Source organism: Labrus mixtus, chromosome 8 (assembly GCF_963584025.1).
Source record: "Labrus mixtus chromosome 8, fLabMix1.1, whole genome shotgun sequence".
NCBI lineage: Eukaryota > Metazoa > Chordata > Actinopteri > Labriformes > Labridae > Labrus > Labrus mixtus.
In genome coordinates, this window is record NC_083619.1 from 2700747 (window position 1) to 2723484 (window position 22738).

Genomic DNA, 22738 nt, shown 5'->3' on the forward strand with positions numbered 1-22738 from the left:
CGTAAATACTTGCTCGCCCCCTCCATCCACACACTGACCTTTTATAGACTCAACATCAGCACAGAGTCTTCAACAGACTGAAATAAACAAAAGGGATAGGCTACACATCCAGTCACTCAGAGGAGGATTAGCTAAAGAGAAATGTCAGACTTTGTGTAGCCTTGACGAGCACAGGGTCGTCTATATTTAGTCCAGTTTAACAGCCAGTCCACAAAGTCCCTATCAGGTTCACTGTGCTGTAAATGTCAAACTGTACACTTCTCCCTAAGACAACGAGCTACTTCACCTTCATCCAAAACACACACACACACACACACACAGTGTAGTGTGAGTGTGTCAGCTTTGAGGTATTTAGATTGACCAACATTAATTAATGCTAATTCCCTTTAAGCCCAGCCTTAACTTCTGAAATGAAATATTAGCACTTAACCCACTGGGAACATGATTCTTTTGTTCATGCTCAACCCAATCAATCGATCTGAAGTGGAGTTATTTCAAACTTGCAGGAAGGCGTGGGAACATATAGCTTCTGAATAATTTATGTTTAGAATATTTCCTTGTATTTTTTTCCCCATTGCCTCTTTCTGTTTTAAATTTAAAAAAACCTTCAAAAAAAAAGTTTAAAAAAAAATGAAGTGGAGTTATTTCAAAGTTGACACTGTAAAATGTAGAATGGACAACACCTCGCCTCAAGTGAAGCCAAAGGATTTTGAGCTCCCCCTGAAAAGCACTGAATAGCTGCAGTGTCTGTCATAAACCCCGCCCCCTCCATGTTACCAGATGAGACATGGCTTCATCTACAACAGGAGATAATTGAGGAGAGTTGTCTATCTGTCCATACAGTCTATGGTCAACACCAGGAGTAACTTTATTCATTATGCACAGACTAACACAAGCATTTAAACACTAAACAAAGAGTAGCCTACACAATGATAACAAACCTCATATAGCGTATATTACTGTTTGAGTGCAGAAAGGAAGAACTGATCTCAGTTTCCTTTACATGTTTATGATAAGAAGAAACAGCAGTTACATCAGAGAGAGTGACACAGGTTATACTGTAGTCATCCTGAGACTCTCCTGCTTCAATATGCAAATCAACACAAATCCTATTTTTCTTATTTTTTAATGCAGACTCAGCAGAGAAAGGAGACCATGATGATGGACTTCAGTGATGACGTGATCTAACACTTTGTTTCATCATGACGTCTGCTGATGATTCTCTACAGTTCTGTTAACTATCAGTGAAAGAACTGCAGACTCAAGTGAACAAACTGAAGATGTTTTGTTATTAACACACAGATCCCAGTTATGAAATGTCCGCCTGATCACTGCGCTGCATGTTAGCTCTGATGAACCCATCGCAGGACTCACCACTCTGACTTCAAAACTTTTACTAGAGATAAAGAAAAGGAGGATCATTCATGTTGCAGGTACGTCTTTAATTCTCAGAAAACTTCACTAAACTTTCCCCTGTGTGTGCTCAGGTTTGGTGTGTGGAAACATCTGGGTTAGTGTGCAAAGTGCAAACATAGTTGTCTGAGTGGTCCTGTGTTTGAATAAATACTTCCAGAAAATGTCAATAAAACAGGCTGAGAGCTGGTTTAACTTCACCCTAATGTATGAAACTCTGTATTTTAAAGTCCAGAAAAGACTCCCTCACTCATTAAGGTGTGAAATTAAAGAAAAAGTTTTACCTTGCTCCAGTCTGAACAGAGTTCTCTCTAAGTTTTGCTTGTCGTTCAGCATCAGGACTCGGATCTGCTTCAGGTGCTGAGGCAACATCATGGGAAGATCTCCTCAAAGTGAACTGAAGTCTGGCCTCCTGCAAACAGGACAAAGAACAGCTGACTGACTGACTGAATCCTTTTTTTATACTCACACTGAGACACACAAACAATTTCCTCATTTCACATCGGGCACCGCATCCATTAACCAAGAGGAAATGCTTGCACTATGGAGTGGTATGTTGGCACTGAACATCCAACTGGCATTGTGTTCAGATGAGCCTCAGGTTGACCTGAGCCTAACAAACGCTCACAGCAATGTCTGAGTGACAGCTGTGAGGGATTACAAGTCTACAGACTGAAATCAGGCAGGAAATTCAACCTTTATCTGTAATATCTCTGCAATAACTTTCAGACTCAACATGCAGGAGCTGAGTCAGTGACCCAGGGTGAACCCTCATGAATAGATTCTTATTCACTCATTTATTTTGTTGGTGAGTCTTAATGACTAAATATCAAATGCAATGCAATGCTTCCTGCCCCAATTCTTCAAGTTTCAACTTGATGCGACTGAAATGTAAACGAGCCGGAAAGGAAGGCCCTTCAGCTCTGAGGTAACACGCACGGTTTGCAAAAGCTGCAACAGAAGTTGTGTCATAATAAAGCAGGCTGCACACAAACCTATGAAGGCTTGAGTGAAACTTCTGCTAATATTACATGTCAACAACATACAAAACACAACATGCATGGACAAAAGATCACCTTTAACAGGCTCATCTAATCACTGCCATACATGATTAACAGTTTGGCAGACTCAGCCTCAATAAGTGTTTTTGACGATGAGTTTGTTGACACACACGTTCTGTAATCTGAGGTTTCATAGCATGAGGAAGGACATGAAGTTTGTACCTAAGGGCCAAACAGATGCTGCAGCTAAAAAAACTGATTTCAACACAAACGTCTGTTAAAGAAGAGACAACAGGAGCGTGTCTGGCACCCATCAAACCATCAGTGCACATTTAAAAAACCATTGATGATCCAAGTCCAGGCACTCAGGATGGTTTGAAAAGTAGAAAAGGACTTTAATTCATCAGTCTACAAACATTTAAAATAAACCAATGTGTATCGGCTTGGTCAGGGTGCAGTGACACACTGAGACAAAGATTGTTGCTGCAGCAACCACAGGTTGATCTCACCGACATGCTGAAGTATTTCACATTTTAAGTTGTGTCATTTAAAGACACTTTTTTACAATGCATGACTGATGAAGTCATCTTTTATCTTCTCTCTTCTGTTTGCAGTTTGTGACTCTGTAAAGGTACTGATGTAAACGCTGCCTTATTTACGAGCAGTAATAGCTGGAAGATCCACACAAAATGATAAACCCTTGCACTTCACAAAGCGAAACCCCAGACCTCTGAAATTTGCATGTGAAACACTTTTCACTTTTACAGTCCGACACACCGGCAGTCGGTTAGCTTCAGGCAGGCGCTAAAACATGAAGGACAATGAGACTGTTTCAAATTCAGACTACGAGATGAAAAACATTCTACATGAGTAAGTTAGCACAGTTTATTAATAAAGCACTTTTCACAGACGTGAATCACAAAGTGCCTTAATTAATCCTGTGAGGGGAAATTCAATTTAACACACACACACACACACACACACACACACACACACACACACACACACACACACACACACACACACACACACACACACACACACACACATGCACAAAGAGGATCTTTGTTCATGCACTGATGGAGAGATGTCAGAGTGAGGGGGCTGAACACAGCGAGCACTCTTGGGATGGTGGGGGAGATTTGGTGCTTGCCCAAGGGCACCTCGACAGTGCTCAGGAAGTGAACTAGCACCTCCAGCTATATACCGGACTTATTTCCAGATTAGATTATACACACCGAGACTTGAACCTGTGACCCTCTGGTTCCCAACATGCGATCAAGAAATTTTGAATTTGAATTTCAACTATGATTTTGTCTTCCCACGATCGTGAAAACAAGATAATCAAGATTAAACGATTACTGTGCCGCATGAGCACATGGCTGCAAAGTTTGTTCTTGTTTTGTCATGTGTGGTTTCACAGCATTTGTTGTTTTTAGGCCACAAGAGTTCATCACCCCTACCAAGAAGAACTTATATTTATCATTTTTCACTCATCTATTTTCATTGATTGCTCGTTTTTCAACCTTAAAGTGTTTCAGTTTGATAAATGCATGTGATCTAGATGTTGTAAAATCAATGAGTAATCATGTTTAATAATTGTGATCTGAATCAAATTAAATGTGATTTTTTTTTTGCATAATCTAGCAGCCCTACTTTTCAGTGAGGGGGAGTTGTTGTTGTAGTTTGCTCTCAAACTGCATGTGTAACACGAGGAGTATTCATCTGGACCTCCTAAAGGTTGCACACTGAGTACAGACAGTTCTTGTAGTTTGAGAGCTGCCTGCAGCAGGTTACTGCATCCAGAGTCACTGAACCCCTCTGAGTGAACTCTCCGTCTGAGTCTGCGCAGTGTGTCGCTCCCATCGGAGCAAGGTCAGGAATCCCAGCGTTAATGTCACCAATCTCTATTTATAAAACTCTTCCCAACACTGTTCAGCTCCCTTCCACAGCGGCTCCAACACCATGATAAACTCAGATACATAATGAGCACAAGTAACTGAAAAGATCACGTCCCGTTTGTGGCTGCGCGCCAGATGCCGTTCAGAAATGTGTTCATTTAACGTCGTCTCAGTTACGACCTCACAATTATTAGCAGTAACACCTAATAATGAACCTCATCTTACGGGGCAGTCACTTATGATGTATTCGGCGTGTATATATTAGACTAACTGCACATTGTTTCCAGCAGAGCTTCAGACTGAACTTGTAGTTCTTTGCTGCAGCAGACAGTCGCTCCTGCAGTGGGCGGTGGAGGAAGTCATGCACACTGGTCATGATCACTTCAGTCTCGACTGTAGCTTATATTTTATTTTTGCATGGTTGAATCCTTCGTCATCAACACGTCATCGTTTAAAACGTTACCTACACTCACGACATCTAGCTGAAGTAGTGTGTCTTCCATCAGCTGGGATAAAAACTCGTAACATTTATCTGACAATATGACCCCGACAATGAAAGCACGCTGTGTGCATACACAGGTAACACCCCCGCTCACCTGTCAGTTGTGTGTTCAGTCACAGCAGCAGGAGGACAGTTTGTGACGGACAGTGTGACAGCTCCAGCTCTCCTGCATGAACTGAAAGGGGGCGGAGTCAGCACACTACCGTAATCACTGGAGTACACGAGGACACAACATGATGATGATTCTTATTCTCCATTATAATACTTTCCTGTGAAGGAGAAGTTGCAACAAAGTCCACTTCAAAAATGTGTTTTCCCACAAAGAGCTGCACTCGAAGAGACTTTAAAATTCATTTCATGGCAAATATTTACCAGCTGTAGTGTTGTGTGTTTACCCAGTCATGGCATGATTCATCTGTTTTCAAACAGGGACTATTCATGGAAGTCAATGGGTGTATTTGCTGGAAAAAGGCTATTTAAAAGCACAGCAACATAAAATAAACACCCTGCCCGTAAAATAGAGAAAAATCCCCATTATTCCATTATGGACAAATGAAAGCGTGGTTGATTACTAATGAAAACAATGACATTTTCTTTTACACAACATTAAATGCATAAACTAAGTTATGCTCCTGCTGTTCTTCAATCTTCAAAAAAAAAATCAAAAAATAGGCCTGAGACATGTGCTATGCTGCTGTGCAACATGTGAGAGTAATGTCACAATCTAACCTTTTTACAGAAATAAATACATAAAAAAAGCTCAGTGATGTTAGCTACCTTCTGTTGCATAATCTCACATGCGCAATTTCTATTCTTTACCGGACCCCAAATAGACAGACACAAACAGACAGGAGAGAGAGAGAGAGAGAGAGAGAGACGGAGAGAGAGAGTTACATAACATTACACTGCAGTGCAGCTGGACAGGGAGCAGCACAGCAGGACTGTTTTGCAGATAAACTACTTAACCCACACACAGCCAGCATGACGTCATCCATTGACATTAAGGCTGTAATAAATAACTGTAGCTGATACTTCTTTGTTCACATTCATGTAGTTTTCTGTTTATCATAGATTTTTTATTATTTACATCATCTTTGCACATCTTAATATCAGCCATCAATACCAAACCATATTTATAAACATTAAGTTTATATAGGGGCGGCTGTGGTCAGTGGTAGAGTCGGTCGTCTCTCATAGCTCTTGCAGCAAGACGTTTAACCCAGGTTGCTCCCGCGGCTTCGTCAGTGTGTGAATGTGTATGAATGGATGAGTTAATACTGATGGACTCTTTACTCAGCAGCCTCTACCATCAGTGTGTGAATGTGTATGAATGGATGAGTTAATACTGATGGACTCATTACTCAGCAGCCTCTACCATCAGTGTGTGAATGAATGAGTTAATACTGATGGACTCTTTACTCAGCAGCCTCTACCATCAGTGTGTGAATGTGTATGAATGGATGAGTTAATACTGATGGACTCTTTACTCAGCAGCCTCTACCATCAGTGTGTGAATGTGTATGAATGGATGAGTTAATACTGATGGACTCTTTACTCAGCAGCCTCTACCATCAGTGTGTGAATGTGTATGAATGGATGAGTTAATACTGATGGACTCTTTACTCAGCAGCCTCTACCATCAGTGTGTGAATGTGTATGAATGGATGAGTTAATACTGATGGACTCTTTACTCAGCAGCCTCTACCATCAGTGTGTGAATGTGTATGAATGGATGAGTTAATACTGATGGACTCTTTACTCAGCAGCCTCTACCATCAGTGTGTTAGTGTGGAGGTGTGAGAGTGTTTGAGTAATCAGAAGACTAGAAATTATGACTTTCCCTTTCCACATCCGGTGTGAAATGTTCTCTTGAAGAATTAAAAATGTTAAAGGTATGGAGTCAAATTAAATCCCACAGATACTGAAATGTTCTCTGTCATTCTAGTTAAGCAGTCTGGTGGACATAGAGCTATTCTCCTGGAACATATCATTCTTCATACATTTTATTTTTGTATGTTTGCTTCAAATATGAAAAACTCATTATGAAATGATGTGTGCAGCTCATACTGAAGAAAGTGGGTCTAATTATCCATCCTTGGATGAGGATAGAGATTACAGCGACAGATGAAAATGTGACTTTCGTTTTGGCCCGATGAAACTGACTGACAGACGACTTTTTATGAACAAAATGAATCTTTTAATATGTGGAGCTGGTGCATATTCTTATAACTATTTTCTGATGAAACAAAAACAAAAGCATATTTGTGTTTCCTGCATTAACCTCATGGTGGCAGTAGAGGGCAGTCGACAAAACAGGGAGCTGTCAACGGGGCAGAAACCATCTGGGTCTACCTGCACATCTGGAATATGTGGAGTGAATTCATTTCTTATCTCTTACAAACTGTGAGGTGATATTTTTAAGCAATAAGTGTTTTTGTGAAGCTATTGTCTCTGTTTTTATCAGCGTTACTAAAATGCTGCTCACAGATCTTAAGGGATGTTCCTAATCTGAGCAGGACCTCTGACCTTAATGACTTCAGCAAAAGAAAAAGTCTGAATAGCTTGCAGCTGCTGAAAGGTATAAATGATGGACAAACCGTTTTTGAATCGCTGCAGCTTATTTCTGAAACTGCAGCTGAAAAGGGCTCCAACGGCTGCAACCCCAAAACCCACGCAGACAAAAGATCCCGGTCAAAGAACGTCCTCGACAAGTTCTTGTTTTCACTGACGGGCTCAGATTGTTACCCTAGTTCTTCTGCACTAGTTCACACAGCAGCCTTCAAAGAAAAAAGAAGCCCCTTTGCTCGTCTCAGTACTGCTTGATTCGATGCTAAGGCTAAGAGACGAAAAGAGGACGGTAACAAAACACCGGACTAGAGTAAACACTGGACCTTGTCAGTCCACTTCTCGCTGCATTTGAACATAGACTGTAAAAATTTAAAAATAAAAATAAAAACATAGATTGTAAAATCTATGTTTGTAAAAAAAAAACATAGATTGTGACCCTTACTGGTCTGGGGGCCCCAAGCAGTTGCCTGCCTTGCTTCTTCTTGACAAGCAGCACCTCTGAATGCATGTTGTCTATGGAGAGGAGGCGTAACAGCAACATGTGTTTTACCACTGAGTGACGAACATTTTCACCAAACCTACTTGTTGCTTTAATGTTTCAGCTGAATAATCAAACAGGATGCGTGAAGTTTAGCAGACTGATGCTTTTTGACTACACCACAGAATGGCAGCAAACTGTTATTTAATATTACAGCTATCAAATTCATCTAGGGTCATTAATGGGGAACATTTGGCAAGAACCTCCAGGATCAAAGGAGGCTGTACTTTTTACTGTATTTGTAAAGGAAGTAATGAAACAACTTTGTCATCGTCGTAGTGCCTCCCACAGGGAGAGGAAATGTCCTGGTTTGACATTAATGACATGTACAGAGCGTGGTTTCCACTTGTTCCCTCGTGACTACAGGAAGTGACATGTTATACATTTGAATATTCAGAGCCTTGCTGGAATAATTCGAACTTTGACAGATGACAAATGTCTGCAAGCAAATGGAAAATAATCAAATAACGTTCTAATGAGACATTTGACAGAATGAATCAGGTTTTTTGTAATAGAGTCAAAAACCAGGGAGCAGATAGTGACCTAGTCTAGAAGGGTCCGGGTTTCTTCACGGGCCCTCCTACCCCACAGGCCCTGGTGTAGCCGCACTGCACCTTTTATATTTATGACATAGAAACAGAAAACAGGTTTGAAAGGAGTCTGACTTTGATCTCTCGTGAGGTTGTTTTAAATCCTCCTTATCTGGGTTTATTGTATTTTATTTGGAATATTGATTACATTAATGATATTAAAGGATTAATTTCAAATACACACCTTTACTCACCAACGGATTTATGTAAAGTATTCTGAATAAAGTCTTATCCAAGAGTCATATCAAGATGTTCCAGAAGTCCAGCATGTTGTAAAAGTGCTGCTGCACTTTGAGACACACACACACACACACACACACACACTCAGAGGAAGTAACACATTCTGTATATTTATATAGAAAGAGACTTGGAAACGTTTCCTCACAGTCTGTTTGGTCCCCGTGCAGCAGCAGCTGGATGGTGAGTAAAACCTTGTATCGTACTTCTGTTCAAGAGATTTCTTTAAGACGTTTCCTCCAGATGTACAAACTGTCTATTGTTTGTTGTATACACTTTTTATTGAGGGAAGACACTGGTTTTATATTCATCTATAACTAATAATTAAAAAACTGTACAACTCAAATGAATAAGAAAGGCGTTCTGTTCAGGTATCAGTGATTGACCTCGTTTCAGTATTGTTTTATCAGCGTGAGCAGTCGGACTTTGACAGCAGTGATTAGAAACATTAAGTTTGTTCGGTTTAACTCAGCTTGTAGTCGTGCGCCTCAGTGTGCTGAAGACATCAAGGCCCAGTTTTATAAAAGTTTTCATGTGCATGGTGGTGATATGGATCATGGATTTACCAATTCTTTAATCTGAGACCCTGTTAGACATCTGGACCTGGTCCTTCAATCGAATCCAACAGGATTAAAGCTGGTAGGATGAAACCTCAAAATCAGAAAAATAAGATTGTTGACTCGGGATAAAATCAGGTAATCCAGTCCCGGTTTGACTCTGATCCTGTATTTGATCATGCCTATAAACCCCTCTATTTCAGCCGGGCTCAGAACAGGCTGTTTCTGTGTCTGTAGCTTTAAGTATGTAAATGAGCTGTGTCTGACCACGTCCCCTCTCTGGAAGGACTTGGGTGTCTCGGTCTTTCTCGCTCCATATCCTATTGTTTACAGTGAGAAGGCAGACTAAGAGGGCAGAACAAACACCTAGCTGTGGGAGTGTCACCCACCTGGGGGAGGGGCTACTGCCCTTTGTGATGTCATGAAGGGAAAATCTCCAAACAGCCTGCTTGAGCACACATTTTCTGAAAGGTGGAGCAGACAAACGAAGAGGATGGACTTTACTCATCATTGGGGGGTTCTAGACAAACTAGAGACATATAAGTGTCTCATGGTGAAGTGTATTTTGCATAATATGTGACTTTTAAATATTTAATTCAAAGCAGTTGTGAGGATCTCTGTTTGTTTGGAGTTCGGGGGATCTTATCCAGTATTCTTTTCTTTGAACAGTGGGGATAAAAGTGAGCTATAAGATGTGATCCTGGGTAGAAAAAAAGTATTTGATTACTAAATCTGGATCAATGTCTGGATAAAACCTTTTGAACAACTGGACCCATTTGTTGGACTTCTCATCTAAACTTTGAGCTCTTGATTAAAATGATCCAGATTTATTAATCCAAGATCAACTAATCCAGTTAACTTTTCAAGGAAAAACTGGACTGAATCAAGTTGATTCAGACACAGATTTACAGATTTTGGGATTACCAGGGCCTGGTTGTCCAAAAGGTTTAATCCAGGTGATCTGTAAAAGTCTGTACCTGAATCAGGGTGATCCAATCCAGTTGCTTTGAACAACCAGGATAACAGTGAGCTGGATTACATGATCGGTGGTAGAAATTAAGTGGATTAACAAATCTGGATCTTTTTTTTTCTGGATCAGACCTTTTGAAAAACCTGACCAAGAGGATTTGACATGACAGCTCACAGTTTGATCTGAATCTGACAAACTGATAAAAACACTTCTTCAGTGAGAGCAGATTATTCTTTGTTTTCTGTTGTTTGGTTGAATGTGTAGATTAGTGTTGATAAACTTTCTGATGCTCTTTGATTTCAGACTTGGTTTGTGGGCGCCCTCTAGTCGCAGATGTCTCCTGCAGGCTTTAGTTGTCTTCTCTTCATCGCTGTCCTGGTTTGTCACTGGGTGCCAGCAGGCTGCTATGCCAACGGCAAAGTCGCCAAAGCTTGTCATGGCATGGAGCCAAGCCATCATGCCCGCGGTCAGTCCACTCCCAGCCCTTACATCCTCACGGTCAACGCCACCACATACGGACCAGGAGACCAGATCCTAGGTAACACAGTTTGTAAATCAATGAAACACTTTCATGTTAGAAATAAAAAATCACTCTAAAAGAAAGAATCCAGCATGTTTTAAAAAATCAATTAAAGATGAAATCTGTCTAAAAACAGGCCGCAAGGTTCTGCTAACAAGGACGATAAGTTGTAATAAATAAAATAAGTTGTTAAGTCATTCTTAAATGTTTTGATTTGTCTCTTTGTTATCTCCTTTTTCAGTCGTCCTCTCTGGAAGCACGTACTTTACAGGCTTCTTGCTTCAGGCAAGAGATACACCCAATCAGGGCTCAGCATCCATAGTGGGTACCTTCACCCTGATGGATCCAAAGAGGACTCAGCTGCTCACCTGTAACAAACTCAAGGTAAACATGCACATAGACACAAAGTTACTTACTGTACATTAAACAATGCTGTTTTGTAAATTACTTAAATAAGAGTAATACAGTAAAAAAAGTAATTATTCACAATCCTAAAGTGATGCACTCAAATAAGATATCAAAATAAACATGTTGTTGAGATTAATATTTCATCCTCTGCACTCGTTAGTAAAGGGGCACCACCTCCTTTGCATGCTTTAAAGATGTGTTTTTTATGGTGGCTGGTAGGGGTCAAACGCTCAGCAACTGATGAAACGACATACATTTAGAAAAACGTGCAGCATATATAGAAACACTGCACATTCAAAAGCAAATGCAAACTACCACAACAAATGTAAAGACACAAACGCGCTACAAATAGGCAAAACAACTGCATAAGCATCAAACGCGCTGCAAGTACAGAAACAAAACTTAAGTCAAAACACAAACAACCAGAAAACAACTGCAAACACAGAAACGCTGCAAGTTAATCCTTAAACTGAAGTGCTCCAGGCCTGTAGGGGCGCTGTGGATCTGTTTATTTCGGTTTATTTACGTGAGAGAGTAAGAGAGACAGCTAGGATCAGAAAGTTATGTTTAGATAGGGAAGTTGTATCGTTGAAAGACACAGGATAACTTCAATGTTACTGAACAGTGGAGAAAAATCCTGGCAGACGGAAGTCCCGTAGCCTACTCAAGCCGGGCAACGGTGCCGGTAGCCGGGCAGCCAACTTAGCAAAGCTACCGCTCAACAAGACCTCATTTCTCAAAGTTGTGTTTTTCCCCCTACATGTTATGAAGTAGTTTTTGCACAGTAGACAGCGGGCATGTTCCCTGGAGACCCTCTGATCAGCATAGTCTACTAATAGGTGGTCTAATGATAAATTCCCTATCCATCTCCAATATGCATATGATAGTCTCTAGACATTTGAGCAGGGATTTGGTGAGAGCATCCCCGAGATGCCCAAGAGTCAAAACCGGTCCTATCTAAAGTCCATTTTGATTCATTCGGGTCTCAGGGGTACAGGACTGGACTTATAACCTCAACCACCCAACGATCCACAGCCACAATGACCGGTGTCAGTAAAGAAACAGAACAACAGAGTTAACATTATCAATTAAGTTCATCGAGCCCTGCAACAAGTGCTAGCATCCAGAAGCTGCTCTGACACTACCCCCACTCAGCTGTCTCTTCCCTGGTGTGCCGGTCCAGGCTTGGCTTGTTTTAAAAGTCCTAGTTACACCTATTTTAACGTTGCTCTCTGTACTCTATCTATGCAACTTTCCTATCGTAACAAAAAATGTTGTGCCTTGTCTCCATAACGCGTCAATAATAAACCATTCCACTGAGCGCCCTGGACGGCCTGAGCAAATCCTCCTTTTAGACCCCCCACTGAAAAGGGGTTTTGGGGTTCAGCCATTCACTCATGCGACTTAAATTTCCAATAAATCTGTCATGTTGTAAATGTGTGTTTGTCTGTGTTTGTCTGTGTGTGTGCTCAGGGTTCAGCGGTGAGCCATACGACTGCTGTCCAGAAGAAAGAGGTAGCTGTCATCTGGACCCCTCCCTCATATCCTGCAGTCCAGGTTCAATTTTTGTGAGTTTTCTCTCTTAAATGTAAAGCTTGTCAAATGTAAAGCTTGTCAAGAAGGTGGCTATTGTGCACAGAGCATCGGATGTGTAGAAAGTTAGACGACATCTCCACTTCCTCCCATTGCACAAAAGTGAAACCAAAATATTCCTTCACAGTGGGTCTGACATATGACATCAGAGACCGAGCAGTAGAGATCAGCTGATGGAGCAAATACTTAACTTATTGTTAAAAGGACAAAGATAGCTCGGGTCTGTAGTGTCAACAAACAAAACTCTCTACTTATCTACTTGAACTACTACCTTTAAATTATCACACAGATGTTATATTCCTATTTATGTTTTTTTGACAGCATATCAATCTCCTCAGCCAAATTCTGTAAGGACTCAAAAAGAAGACGTGTGTCTGATGTCACAACTTTCAAGATTACAAGCAATTTCCCATTCACAGTTTTTCAGTATCAAAACATTACAATACATGTTTATAGATTTCAAGTAGAAAGAATAACAAAGAGAAAATGTGCTTTACTGAAATGCAAAGAAAGCAATTTAGCAACAGAGTGAATATAGTTTATTTTAAGTCCCTCTCCACAAATAGCCAATCACAGTTCAGGATTTTGGGGTTGCGCTTGGAGGGTCCAATCAGTGGTGATATTATCAAACGTTACAACGCTTGTGTTTCTTTGGTTTTCCAGTGTGACTGTAGTTCAAGAGTTTAAAGTATTTTGGGTGAAGCTGCCTGGACCAATCATCAATGAGGAAGGTTTTACTCCCAACCCAACGCAGCCAGGGACCAGGACCACACCTCCTTCCTTACAAACAACCACAACCTCAATCCTGCCCGAGCCTGTGAGTCGTACATCCTGATGTTTGCAGCTGATTGAACATGAAGTCTTTGATAAATTTACATGTGGGTACATGAGTCTAACGATAACATTATCATACACCTTAGATGACCTCACAGGGATGTGGCCAATCAAAATCCTGCCTGCTGGATCCTCCAGGGTGCGATCCAAAAGAAGATCCTCTCTGTTTCTTCTTGTCAATGACTACAGAAGGACCAAAGGTTTGTCCAACAACAGTTTCATTCACTGGTTAATTTTATACAAACGAAGCTGCTAAATTAGTAAAGATGTTAAACCAAAATCTTAAAAAGTGGATCTGGAGAAAAATTACCAATCCTGCCTTTAATGACGATGTTGACGATGTTTTTTGTTTGATAACGACGACTTATAAGATGGTTTCTATACTGATTAGAGCTCTCAAGAACTGCCCTCAATGTTGTGCTTTGCCTCTGGTCACTTCCTGTCAGCACCTGTGTGTCCAATCAGACTCAAAGCTGATCGTTTGCTCTTACTGACATTGTTCCCTTTTTTCTAGATCCTTGCTTGTGTTGTTCTTACTCTCTGATGTACGTCGCTTTGGATAAAAGCGTCTGCTAAGTGAATTGTTGAATCATAGAACCTGGGCTCATGGCCCCCTCCAGGGGGGGACGCGAGGCTTTGTCCGCTCTGAGTTTGTCAAAAATTCTGTTGGGATTTAATCAATTAAAGTGACACTTGTACATAAACTGCCTTGAACTTGACTGCACACAACAGCACACTTGGTAGAACAAGAACTATAAATACACAGATAACAGTCTTTCAGCGACCTCTGGTGGTTAAATAAGGTACATTTAAAGCACCTCACAGATGCCACCTTTGAAAGCTTCTAACTGAATGTGCTTATTGAAGAATGTAACAACTCTAAATAGAATACCATAATATAAAATAGTTCAGAAACGAGAGACACATTTTGTTGTATCTCCTGTCAGAACAGACTGTCACCATCTACATGTTGAACTGACAGTAATGCATTCAAACTGTTTCTCTGCAGTTGGTGATGTTTGAGCTGAGTGGTCCTGCAGACGGATACATTGCCTTTGCACTCTCCTTGGACACATGGATGGTAAGCAAGTCCCACAAAGTGCTAAAGCAATCTGTGCAAAGTCTAAAACACTGAGTCCATACATCCTGAAATCTGTCTGCTGCTTTGTTCATGAATCACTGCTTAATGCTGCCACTGAAATGTGGCACCATCAATAACCTGAGTACTGCAGTTACATCTTTATTTTGCATGTTTTTGTCTGTTTGTGTGAAGGGCAATGACGACGTGTACATGTGTGTCAAAGAAGGGGATCGAGTATCAGTCAGCGCTGCCTTTGTCCTTGGACGAACTCATCCCGAGGATGAGTCACAGGTGACATATCAAAACAGGTTTTTATCAGACCTGAGTCAGAGACAAAGATGGTTAACGATTCAGTGTGTTAAAAAGGATAGTTAAATAGTATTTTAGATAAGGGCATGGTTAGCCTAGCTTAGCATAAAAGGCTTAGAGCAGGAGGGAACATAAAGGTACTCTACAAAAGTTCAATCACAAACAGAAATATAAAATTATCCGGGAGGATTTCACAGTGGGGCTGCCACATTAGGTACAATTATGACTGCAAGAGACCAAAACCTGCGCTGATACACTGTATCTGGAAACCAGTACTGTAGCCCAAGTCCATAGATTCTATGTATTTAGTGATGTCCAAATATTGTCACTTTTTCCACCAAAATATTTACTTGGCTTTAAAACTGTAGTCTTTAAAGACACTGATGACACAGATTGATGATGCAGAGGCTTCCAGCCGTTATGCTACGCTAGGTTAACATCATCATCAGTCTTATTTCTGTGTGTTTGCAGTCTGGTCTCTCCTCGGTGTCATGGCGGCTGGCAGATGGAGCAATTCAGTGCAGGTTCAGTAGACCAGTCAGACTGGCCAATCAGGAACCAGCTCGCTACGATCTGGACAGAGGCTACTATCTGTTTCTGGCTAATGGACAAAGTCGGAAAGGTAATGCTCACACACACACACACACACACACACACACACACACACACACACACACACACACACTGACCCTGGTAGTCGTTCTAGGTCTAAAGTAAAAACATGACTGTGTGAATGGACAGTAAAATACCTCACCTCGAGTGAACACACCTGAGGGATAAATGTTAAATGTGAGTGTTCATTAGCAGAAGTGGTACCACAGCTCCTCCTGCCGATCCCTGCACAGACTTGGTTGCAAATTTGCAATATGTCAGCATCCGTCACAGGGCTATTTTGGCTTCATCTCTGTCCGACAGAGAGAGGTTTTGGCAGGCTGTCCATTTGTATACATTGTCAAAACTATGAGAATTAAAACTTCTCCTGATCTCTGACTGCCTGTTGGTTTGTCCTGCAAAACACAGGCTCCAAGGAAACCACATAATATCAGGTACATGTTTGATGGGTTCATTTATTTTTTTGTTAGATATTTTTTTGTATCCCTTATTAGACAGGAAGCTGAAGAGAGAGGGGAGAGAGCACATGGGGCACATGGGCCCGGCTAAGCCGCACCCCGTTAGATGTTAAAAAAACATGTAGGCAAATACAAATTGCGGATAAACCTGCTGAAACACAGGAGGCTACAGCACAGCCTGTAGCTTCTGCTGGTGCTGCTGGTCTGATTCACTCTCCACACAGAGAGGACAGAGACGACCCCGACTAAACAATGCAGAGTTTAAGATGCTATTTGTAGTCACACTATTTTAAACATCACACAGTTTCAAACTCGATATATATTTATGTCTTCCAGGCGTACTATTACAACACAGCCGGCAGCCATTAATCTCCACCCAGAGTAAACTCATCACTGGACCCCCTGAAGTCCTGAGGGGATCCCGGGCACCCACCCTAATGAAAATGCACGGTGGGTACAGTTATTGGTTTTTAACATTTTCACATGGAGAGTCGCTGCTAACCTATAGATAAGTAGTGTAGGTTTGACTTTGCTCTCTTGGTTGCTTACAACGAATGTAAATCAATGCAAATGTGATTATAATCAGATATCTTCATGAGTCCAAGCGTCAGACAAAACATGATCAGAATATCTTGATTTACAGTGAGATTGTTATTGAACTTGTTGTTTACATTTGGATTATATAATGGGAAGCATGTGAAGCTTATTGTGGATCTTAGAACCCGCTGGCTATCATCGGACAACACCAGAGCGACGGCTAATATTTCAGGACTTTACTTGTAGTCAGCAGTTAATATGGGAAGGATCATGAATGTCTGGGTCGAGACATGGGTCCATCGTTGTTTACAGTCTGACAAATCACTTGAGATGCCTGAATTTGGTTGAAATGGTCGTGGATCCGATTGTTAGCTGTATGCAAATTTTACTTTATAGAGATTTTAAAAAACCGCCTCTGCTTCTCTAGGTTCACTTATGATGCTAGCCTGGATGCTAACAGGAAGTGTTGGTACATTCATCGCAAGCTTCTATAAACCTGACTGGCCAAATCAATCCCTTCTTGGTCAGAAAGTCTGGTTCCAGGTAGCTTTTACACACACACACACATACAAACATGTATAGCAGCATAACTATAGCCGGTTAGAGCTGGCTCAGGCTGGTCCATGACGACCAAAAGTAACATTTGAAGACATGGAGAGGGTGCCTGCTCCCTGGACCTGGGCCTGATAACTGAAGGCACCCCTTCCCATACTACTTGTTGAATGTAATATCACTTGACAACCATTTGTGTGTGTGTGTGTGTGTGTGTAGGTTCACCGGGGACTGATGATGCTTACATTGGCTCTGACATTTGCATCGTTTTGCCTCCCATTTTTCTACAGGAGTGGTTGGAGCAAGGTACGATTTACCCACACAACCACACAACCACACACACACACACACACACACACACACACACACACACACACACACACACACACACATTTAGTTTGATCATGGCATCTTCATGGGAGTTTGACCTTTGACACAGAAACGTTATGATTCAGACAAACACAGATTTTGATTTACCCCTCAGGCCTACAGGGATGGTGTCTCAATAATTACTGCACCACCTGACGTTTGTTGTGTGGTGTGTGTGTGTGTGTGTGTGTGTGTGTGTGTGTGTGTGTGTTTGAACAGGGTGCAGGTCTTCATCCGTACCTTGGTCTATCTGTTCTTGCATTATCTCTAATTCAGCCACTGATGGCTGCAGTCAGACCCCCACCAGACTCAGGAAGGTAAGTACTCAGACATTAACATCATTCATACACATTCATACTCTGCCAACCAAGCAGTGGGAGCAACTTAGGGTTAAGTGTCTTGCCCAAGGACACATCAACATGTGGCTGCAGGAGCTGGGGATCAAACCCCCAATCTTCTCGTTGAGAGATGATCGACTCTACCACTGAGCCACAGCAGCCCCACAGTTTGTACGGATATAAGTCACCCACTTAACGCTCAAGCTTTAGAGACGAGATCGTCTTACAAAACTGTTATTTATGATGATTTTCTAAAGTTACAGGAGTAAATGAAAAACCACTAAAAGAGCGATCTGCAGTCAAAGAATGTTTGATGTTTAAGCACCACCAGAGTTTGAACTTAAAAGGCAGTACGGTCGGTCGTTCATAGAAAACTAGAGTAAATGTAATGTTTACAACAGAGGATATTTACGCAAAGTTGCAATAATAAGGCCTAACAGAAACCGTACTCACACAAAGTGTAAAACCCGATGGTAAAGCAGACACAGATCATCAGTTCATAGACCCTAAACCTGTAATAACCTAAATGTGCTGCAGAGCACACAGCGTCTTTGTGCTCCTGTGCTGTTTTTATGTAATTTGAAGTTAAACTGTCCCTTTGCAAATAACACTAACCGCAAAACATGTCTTATCCAAAAAACAAGTTACTCAAAGGAACAATACAGCCAAGTACAGGTGGAGTGACATTATTACCGCCTGCTGTGAGCTGGCGGTATTTATAACTGTGAATAAAGCCTGACATCTATAATTATTATAATCAGGGGTTAAATCAGTCCAGGGCCTCCCGAGGGTCAACCATGGCACACATTCACACTTTGTCAGCATTGGTGCAGACGATCTGGAAGCCATTACATGTGACGGGGATGAGAGTGTTTTTATCTGGAAGAGCTGCTCTCCCTGGCTCCTCTCAAGGAGAAGGCTTTGTTTGCAAACCAAGTGGCTGATATCACATCGTTCAGGTCTCAAACTTGTCCAAGTGTCCCCTCCACTCCCAGCTCATCATCTCTCTGTGAACAGAGCTGAGGTCAGTCAGAGAGTGAAGGTGCAGATAAAAGCTTCTCTCCACACCTCACACACAAAAACAACACAAACTGCACAGGTCGTGTTTGTGCTTGAACAGCATAAACCACAAGATGCTTTGTGAACTGGACCTTGAGGAGGAGCAGACAGCGGGGGCGACTGATTCGCAGTTCATGGTGCTATGAGCAGTACCACCGCTTGATGAAATAAACAGTCATACAGTCTCTGCTGTTTTTCATCCATCATCTTAGAGTGAGGCATTACCAAATATAAGAAGTTATGAGTTTTTAAAATATATAATTAATGCATTGATTAATTAATGCAGGATTCAATGAACCCCCTCCTAAACTCTGCCTACATTAAGTTGATAGATGTCCATCATTCAGTCAGCCATCATTTCACCAGGAGAGGAGGAGTCTGTCTGCCTCATCTGCAAAGCATGCTTTAAAACAGCTCAACATACCCAGAAAGTGAGGGAGGTCATGGCCAGTTAGCATCGCTGCAGTTCATTTACATCCGGCCTAACAACACGGGCAGGGTCAATCAGTCTTTCAAGGACAGAGAAGTCTTTGCCAAAGGCTGCTGATCCACTTTTCTGTGACTTCAAGAATCGGACTGAGATCATGGCTGCCGTTAAAGGAAGTGCAGTTATCCAGGAATACTGTTACACAAAGACGTGAGGGAACGGTGTGGATGTGAAGGAGCTCCAGAAGGACAATGAGGCTGCAACAGTGGATTCATACAGTGGATTCATTAATTTCCATTTTTAAAATTCACCAGGAATCATTGTGAAGGAAAGATTTTAAATATAAAACAAGTCATGGATGTTGGAATGAAGACTGAGTTCAGCAGTCTCGAGGAGGATTTTCTGTGCTCAGTTAGAGGAGAAAGGTCAAGAGCATGCAGATATGCTGTTACAGACAGGGATGTAAGCAGAGGTGGACTTTTGGTGAAATTCCCAGAGCATTTTTTAAAGCTCTCAAAACATGCAGAATATGCAGAGCTAGAGGACTTCCAGTGGCTTTTGGATTCCTCCTTTTCAAACAGAGCTCACTAGCCTGCTCAGTGAGCTTTATTCAGAGCTGCAGGGTAGAGATCTAGATGTAATCAACGTGATCAGTTCAGTGAGCACAGAAAGAAAGCTGCAAACGCTGTCAAGAAGAATGCAACGCTCTGACCTCTCCTCTCATGCAGGCAAGACTACAAGTCAGGGTAAAGCTGTCACACAGCTCGACATCGCACATTATGATGAGCAAGTTCAGAGCATCCTGTCAGAATTTGAGAAGCACCTTTGAGCTTGTAGCCAGATTTATGTGTTTTACATTTGGTGCAAGAATTGATGTGGATGACATGTCGTACAGAGTAGTATCAAAGCTATGTCGTTTTTCACCTTCAATCTGAATGTGGCAGAGGCGCAATGGCTGGATGAGGTGATCCCACCTCAGTACTGTCGTCTGAGGTATGGACCTAGTAACAGAGGTGTGACATAGGTGAGGCGGTGAGCACAGCAGGGGAACGCAGCGCTGTGTGTGCGCGTACATGTTTGACTGTGTGTGTATGTGGAGCTCCCCCTGTGCCGTGCTTCCGCAACCTGAAACGCAATGTGAATTCACAGACTGGGACGCCGATATCACGTCGGCTGAGCTTAGTTACGGCACTGAGGGGGGGTAATGTTCCGCTGAGGTCGTGACTGCAGAATCACATTGACATCAAAACCAGGGTCCAACTCCTGTAACAAAAGTATCCCAACCTCCCAAGATGTGCCTTAAACTTAACATCCCTTTTTTTGGATCGACCTATCTGTTTGAGTCTGCTTGAAAATCGTCAAGTCCAAGTACAGATCCACAATGACTGAAGACCACCTTGTGGGCTACGCCGTGCAACCAGCTCGCACTGCCCTGTCGTAGTGCCTTTAGGTCCTTACAGACACTTACATTTATTTCCACTTTTCTAGCTTAGAGGACGACCCTTTCTTAGGTCTGTATCTAGTTCATTTCTCTGTCAGTTGTGTTTGAATTAAAAACAGAGGTAGGACATCAGTTAAGTGTTTGTCATGCTAAAACTAAACCGATAGATCTCTCATTTTAAAACCCCTCTTAAAAATATACTTCAGATATATATACTTATACTTATACATATATATATATATATACTTTCAGACAAGTAGATCAGCATGAATCATGTGTCAAAAATGCGGCCTGCCGGCAGTGGCAGGCTGAAGTTAGCTAAGAGGCAGAGGGAAAATGAAAGGGCACCAGCTGTGTGCCATGGGGCACTAGTTGTCATGAATGAAGAACTGCCACAAGCAGCAAGACCTTTTTTAAAACTCCTCACTTTTCTTCCTCTTCTTTGTTTTTCTATCATCATACTGAAGTTACACAACTAACAGGCATGGGCTGAAAAAATGAAGGTGGGCCTCTTTGGCAGAACATGGGGGCACGAGTATGGGCAGAGAGTCAACCCCCCCCTCCACCCAGTTTTCTAAACATGTTGCTGACTGCATGAATAAGTGACTGAATGGTTTTTTTTTTTGTATTTATTGTTATTTGAATCAAAATGTAATGATAAATCGGTATTATCTGTTCAGGAGATACATCTTTAACTGGGCACACTTTGGATTTGGGACTGCGACGGAGATCATGGCAGGTCGGTCTGTTTTTCAAACACATTTCCCGAACATCTGAGTACAAAATTTTTATTAAAAACACCTTACCTGCCCAAAGTAACCCCCGTGTGTCTGCAGTGATCGCCATGTCCACGGGGATGCGTCAGTCATCACTGCTCCTCCCCCAGCCCTGGGCAACACATGTTCTGATTGGCTACGTGACATGGCTGGTCTCATTCAGGACCGGCTTCCTGATTCACATGCACTGCACATGCACCTTGAAAAAGTGTATGAATTTTATTTATTTGACTTTCACTCTTTTTCACAAATTTTGTTTTCTGATTATCATGACTGTAGACCGAGTTTAAAAACGTCTTAATGTTTCCTTATTTACCTGTGAGGTGAGTAACTGTTCTCTGTTTGACCAGCAGCATTGATCAACTCGGACCAATCAGAATTGATCCCCTCGGACCAATCAGAGAACAACAGCTTGGTAGGTATCATCTGAAAAAAAATCAATAATGTACCTGCACAAGGAGCCTGCTGGTTTACAGTCAGAGCTAAATGGAACAGAGCCCTGTAGTGTTCATTTGATCACATCTTCATCGACTTTTCATGTTAGGCGATGTGTGATAAATGTGATTCCACATTGATCTGATCACACTCGTCTACCTGGAATGAATTTGTGGTCAGCCGGTCTGTGAGCTCCCGGTCTACCCCACCTAGCAGGTCCTTCAATCTCAAGAAAACATCAAACTGTTTTTGATAAATGAACCCATATTAAAGATCTTGATGTTTTCTTTTAGCTGGTTTTGTGTCTGAAAATGTTCAAACAACAACAGTTGTTAGTTCACCTCACATCCTAACCTGTGGCCTCTGGGTGAAGTGCATGGTGGGATACTTTTCCTGCAAAACTGGGCATAAAGAAACAACAGTGAGAAGAGGTTTTTCGATCTTGGTTTTCTAACTTGTGCCTCACTCCCTGTTTCAGAGCGCCTTCATGAAGTCTCTCCTCCTGGCTGTGTTCGCTCTGGGAAACGCTGGATTCCTGGTGGCTTTGTTGTCTTCTGTCGCTAAACTCTGAGATTCAATCTGAGGAAAGGTCCAGACAACAACTGAAAAAAAAACGTGTGACAGACTTCGTTATGATCACAAGGACGTTCACTTTATTACTCTGCAAACATTCCTTCTAATTTAAAACCAGATCTCTCTATTTGCTCATTCT

General features: G+C 41.8%; 2 protein-coding genes across 4 annotated transcripts in view; one reads left to right on the forward strand and one right to left on the reverse strand.

Annotated features, from left to right (window-relative positions):
• agla (amylo-alpha-1, 6-glucosidase, 4-alpha-glucanotransferase a) overlaps positions 1 to 5004 on the reverse strand; it is a 34468-nt gene extending 29464 nt beyond the window's left edge. For both annotated transcript variants that reach the window (XM_061043793.1, XM_061043794.1), the window contains exons 1-2: positions 4912 to 5004; positions 1698 to 1825 (exon numbers count right to left, since the gene is read on the reverse strand). In XM_061043793.1, the coding sequence (XP_060899776.1) occupies positions 1698 to 1788 (91 nt within the window). In that variant the 5' untranslated portion in view covers positions 1789 to 1825; positions 4912 to 5004. The remainder of the gene's footprint in view (positions 1 to 1697; positions 1826 to 4911) is intronic.
• Positions 5005 to 8795: 3791 nt separating this feature from the next.
• Positions 8796 to 22726, forward strand: frrs1a (ferric-chelate reductase 1a). 2 transcript variants are annotated; one of them, XM_061043810.1, is made up of 17 exons: positions 8796 to 8933; positions 10581 to 10815; positions 11039 to 11181; positions 12679 to 12773; positions 13462 to 13615; positions 13719 to 13832; positions 14642 to 14713; positions 14906 to 15004; positions 15494 to 15644; positions 16429 to 16542; positions 17057 to 17172; positions 17401 to 17487; positions 17770 to 17867; positions 21496 to 21554; positions 21652 to 21801; positions 21945 to 22006; positions 22505 to 22726. In XM_061043810.1, the coding sequence occupies exons 2-17, from the start codon at positions 10611 to 10613 to the stop codon at positions 22595 to 22597; spliced, it is 1812 nt and encodes a 603-aa protein (XP_060899793.1). In that variant the 5' UTR covers positions 8796 to 8933; positions 10581 to 10610; the 3' UTR covers positions 22598 to 22726. The 2 variants fall into 2 exon arrangements, with proteins under 2 accessions (XP_060899793.1, XP_060899792.1); XM_061043809.1 differs by lacking the exon at positions 8796 to 8933 and adding an exon at positions 9176 to 9389.
• Positions 22727 to 22738: the final 12 nt, after the last annotated feature.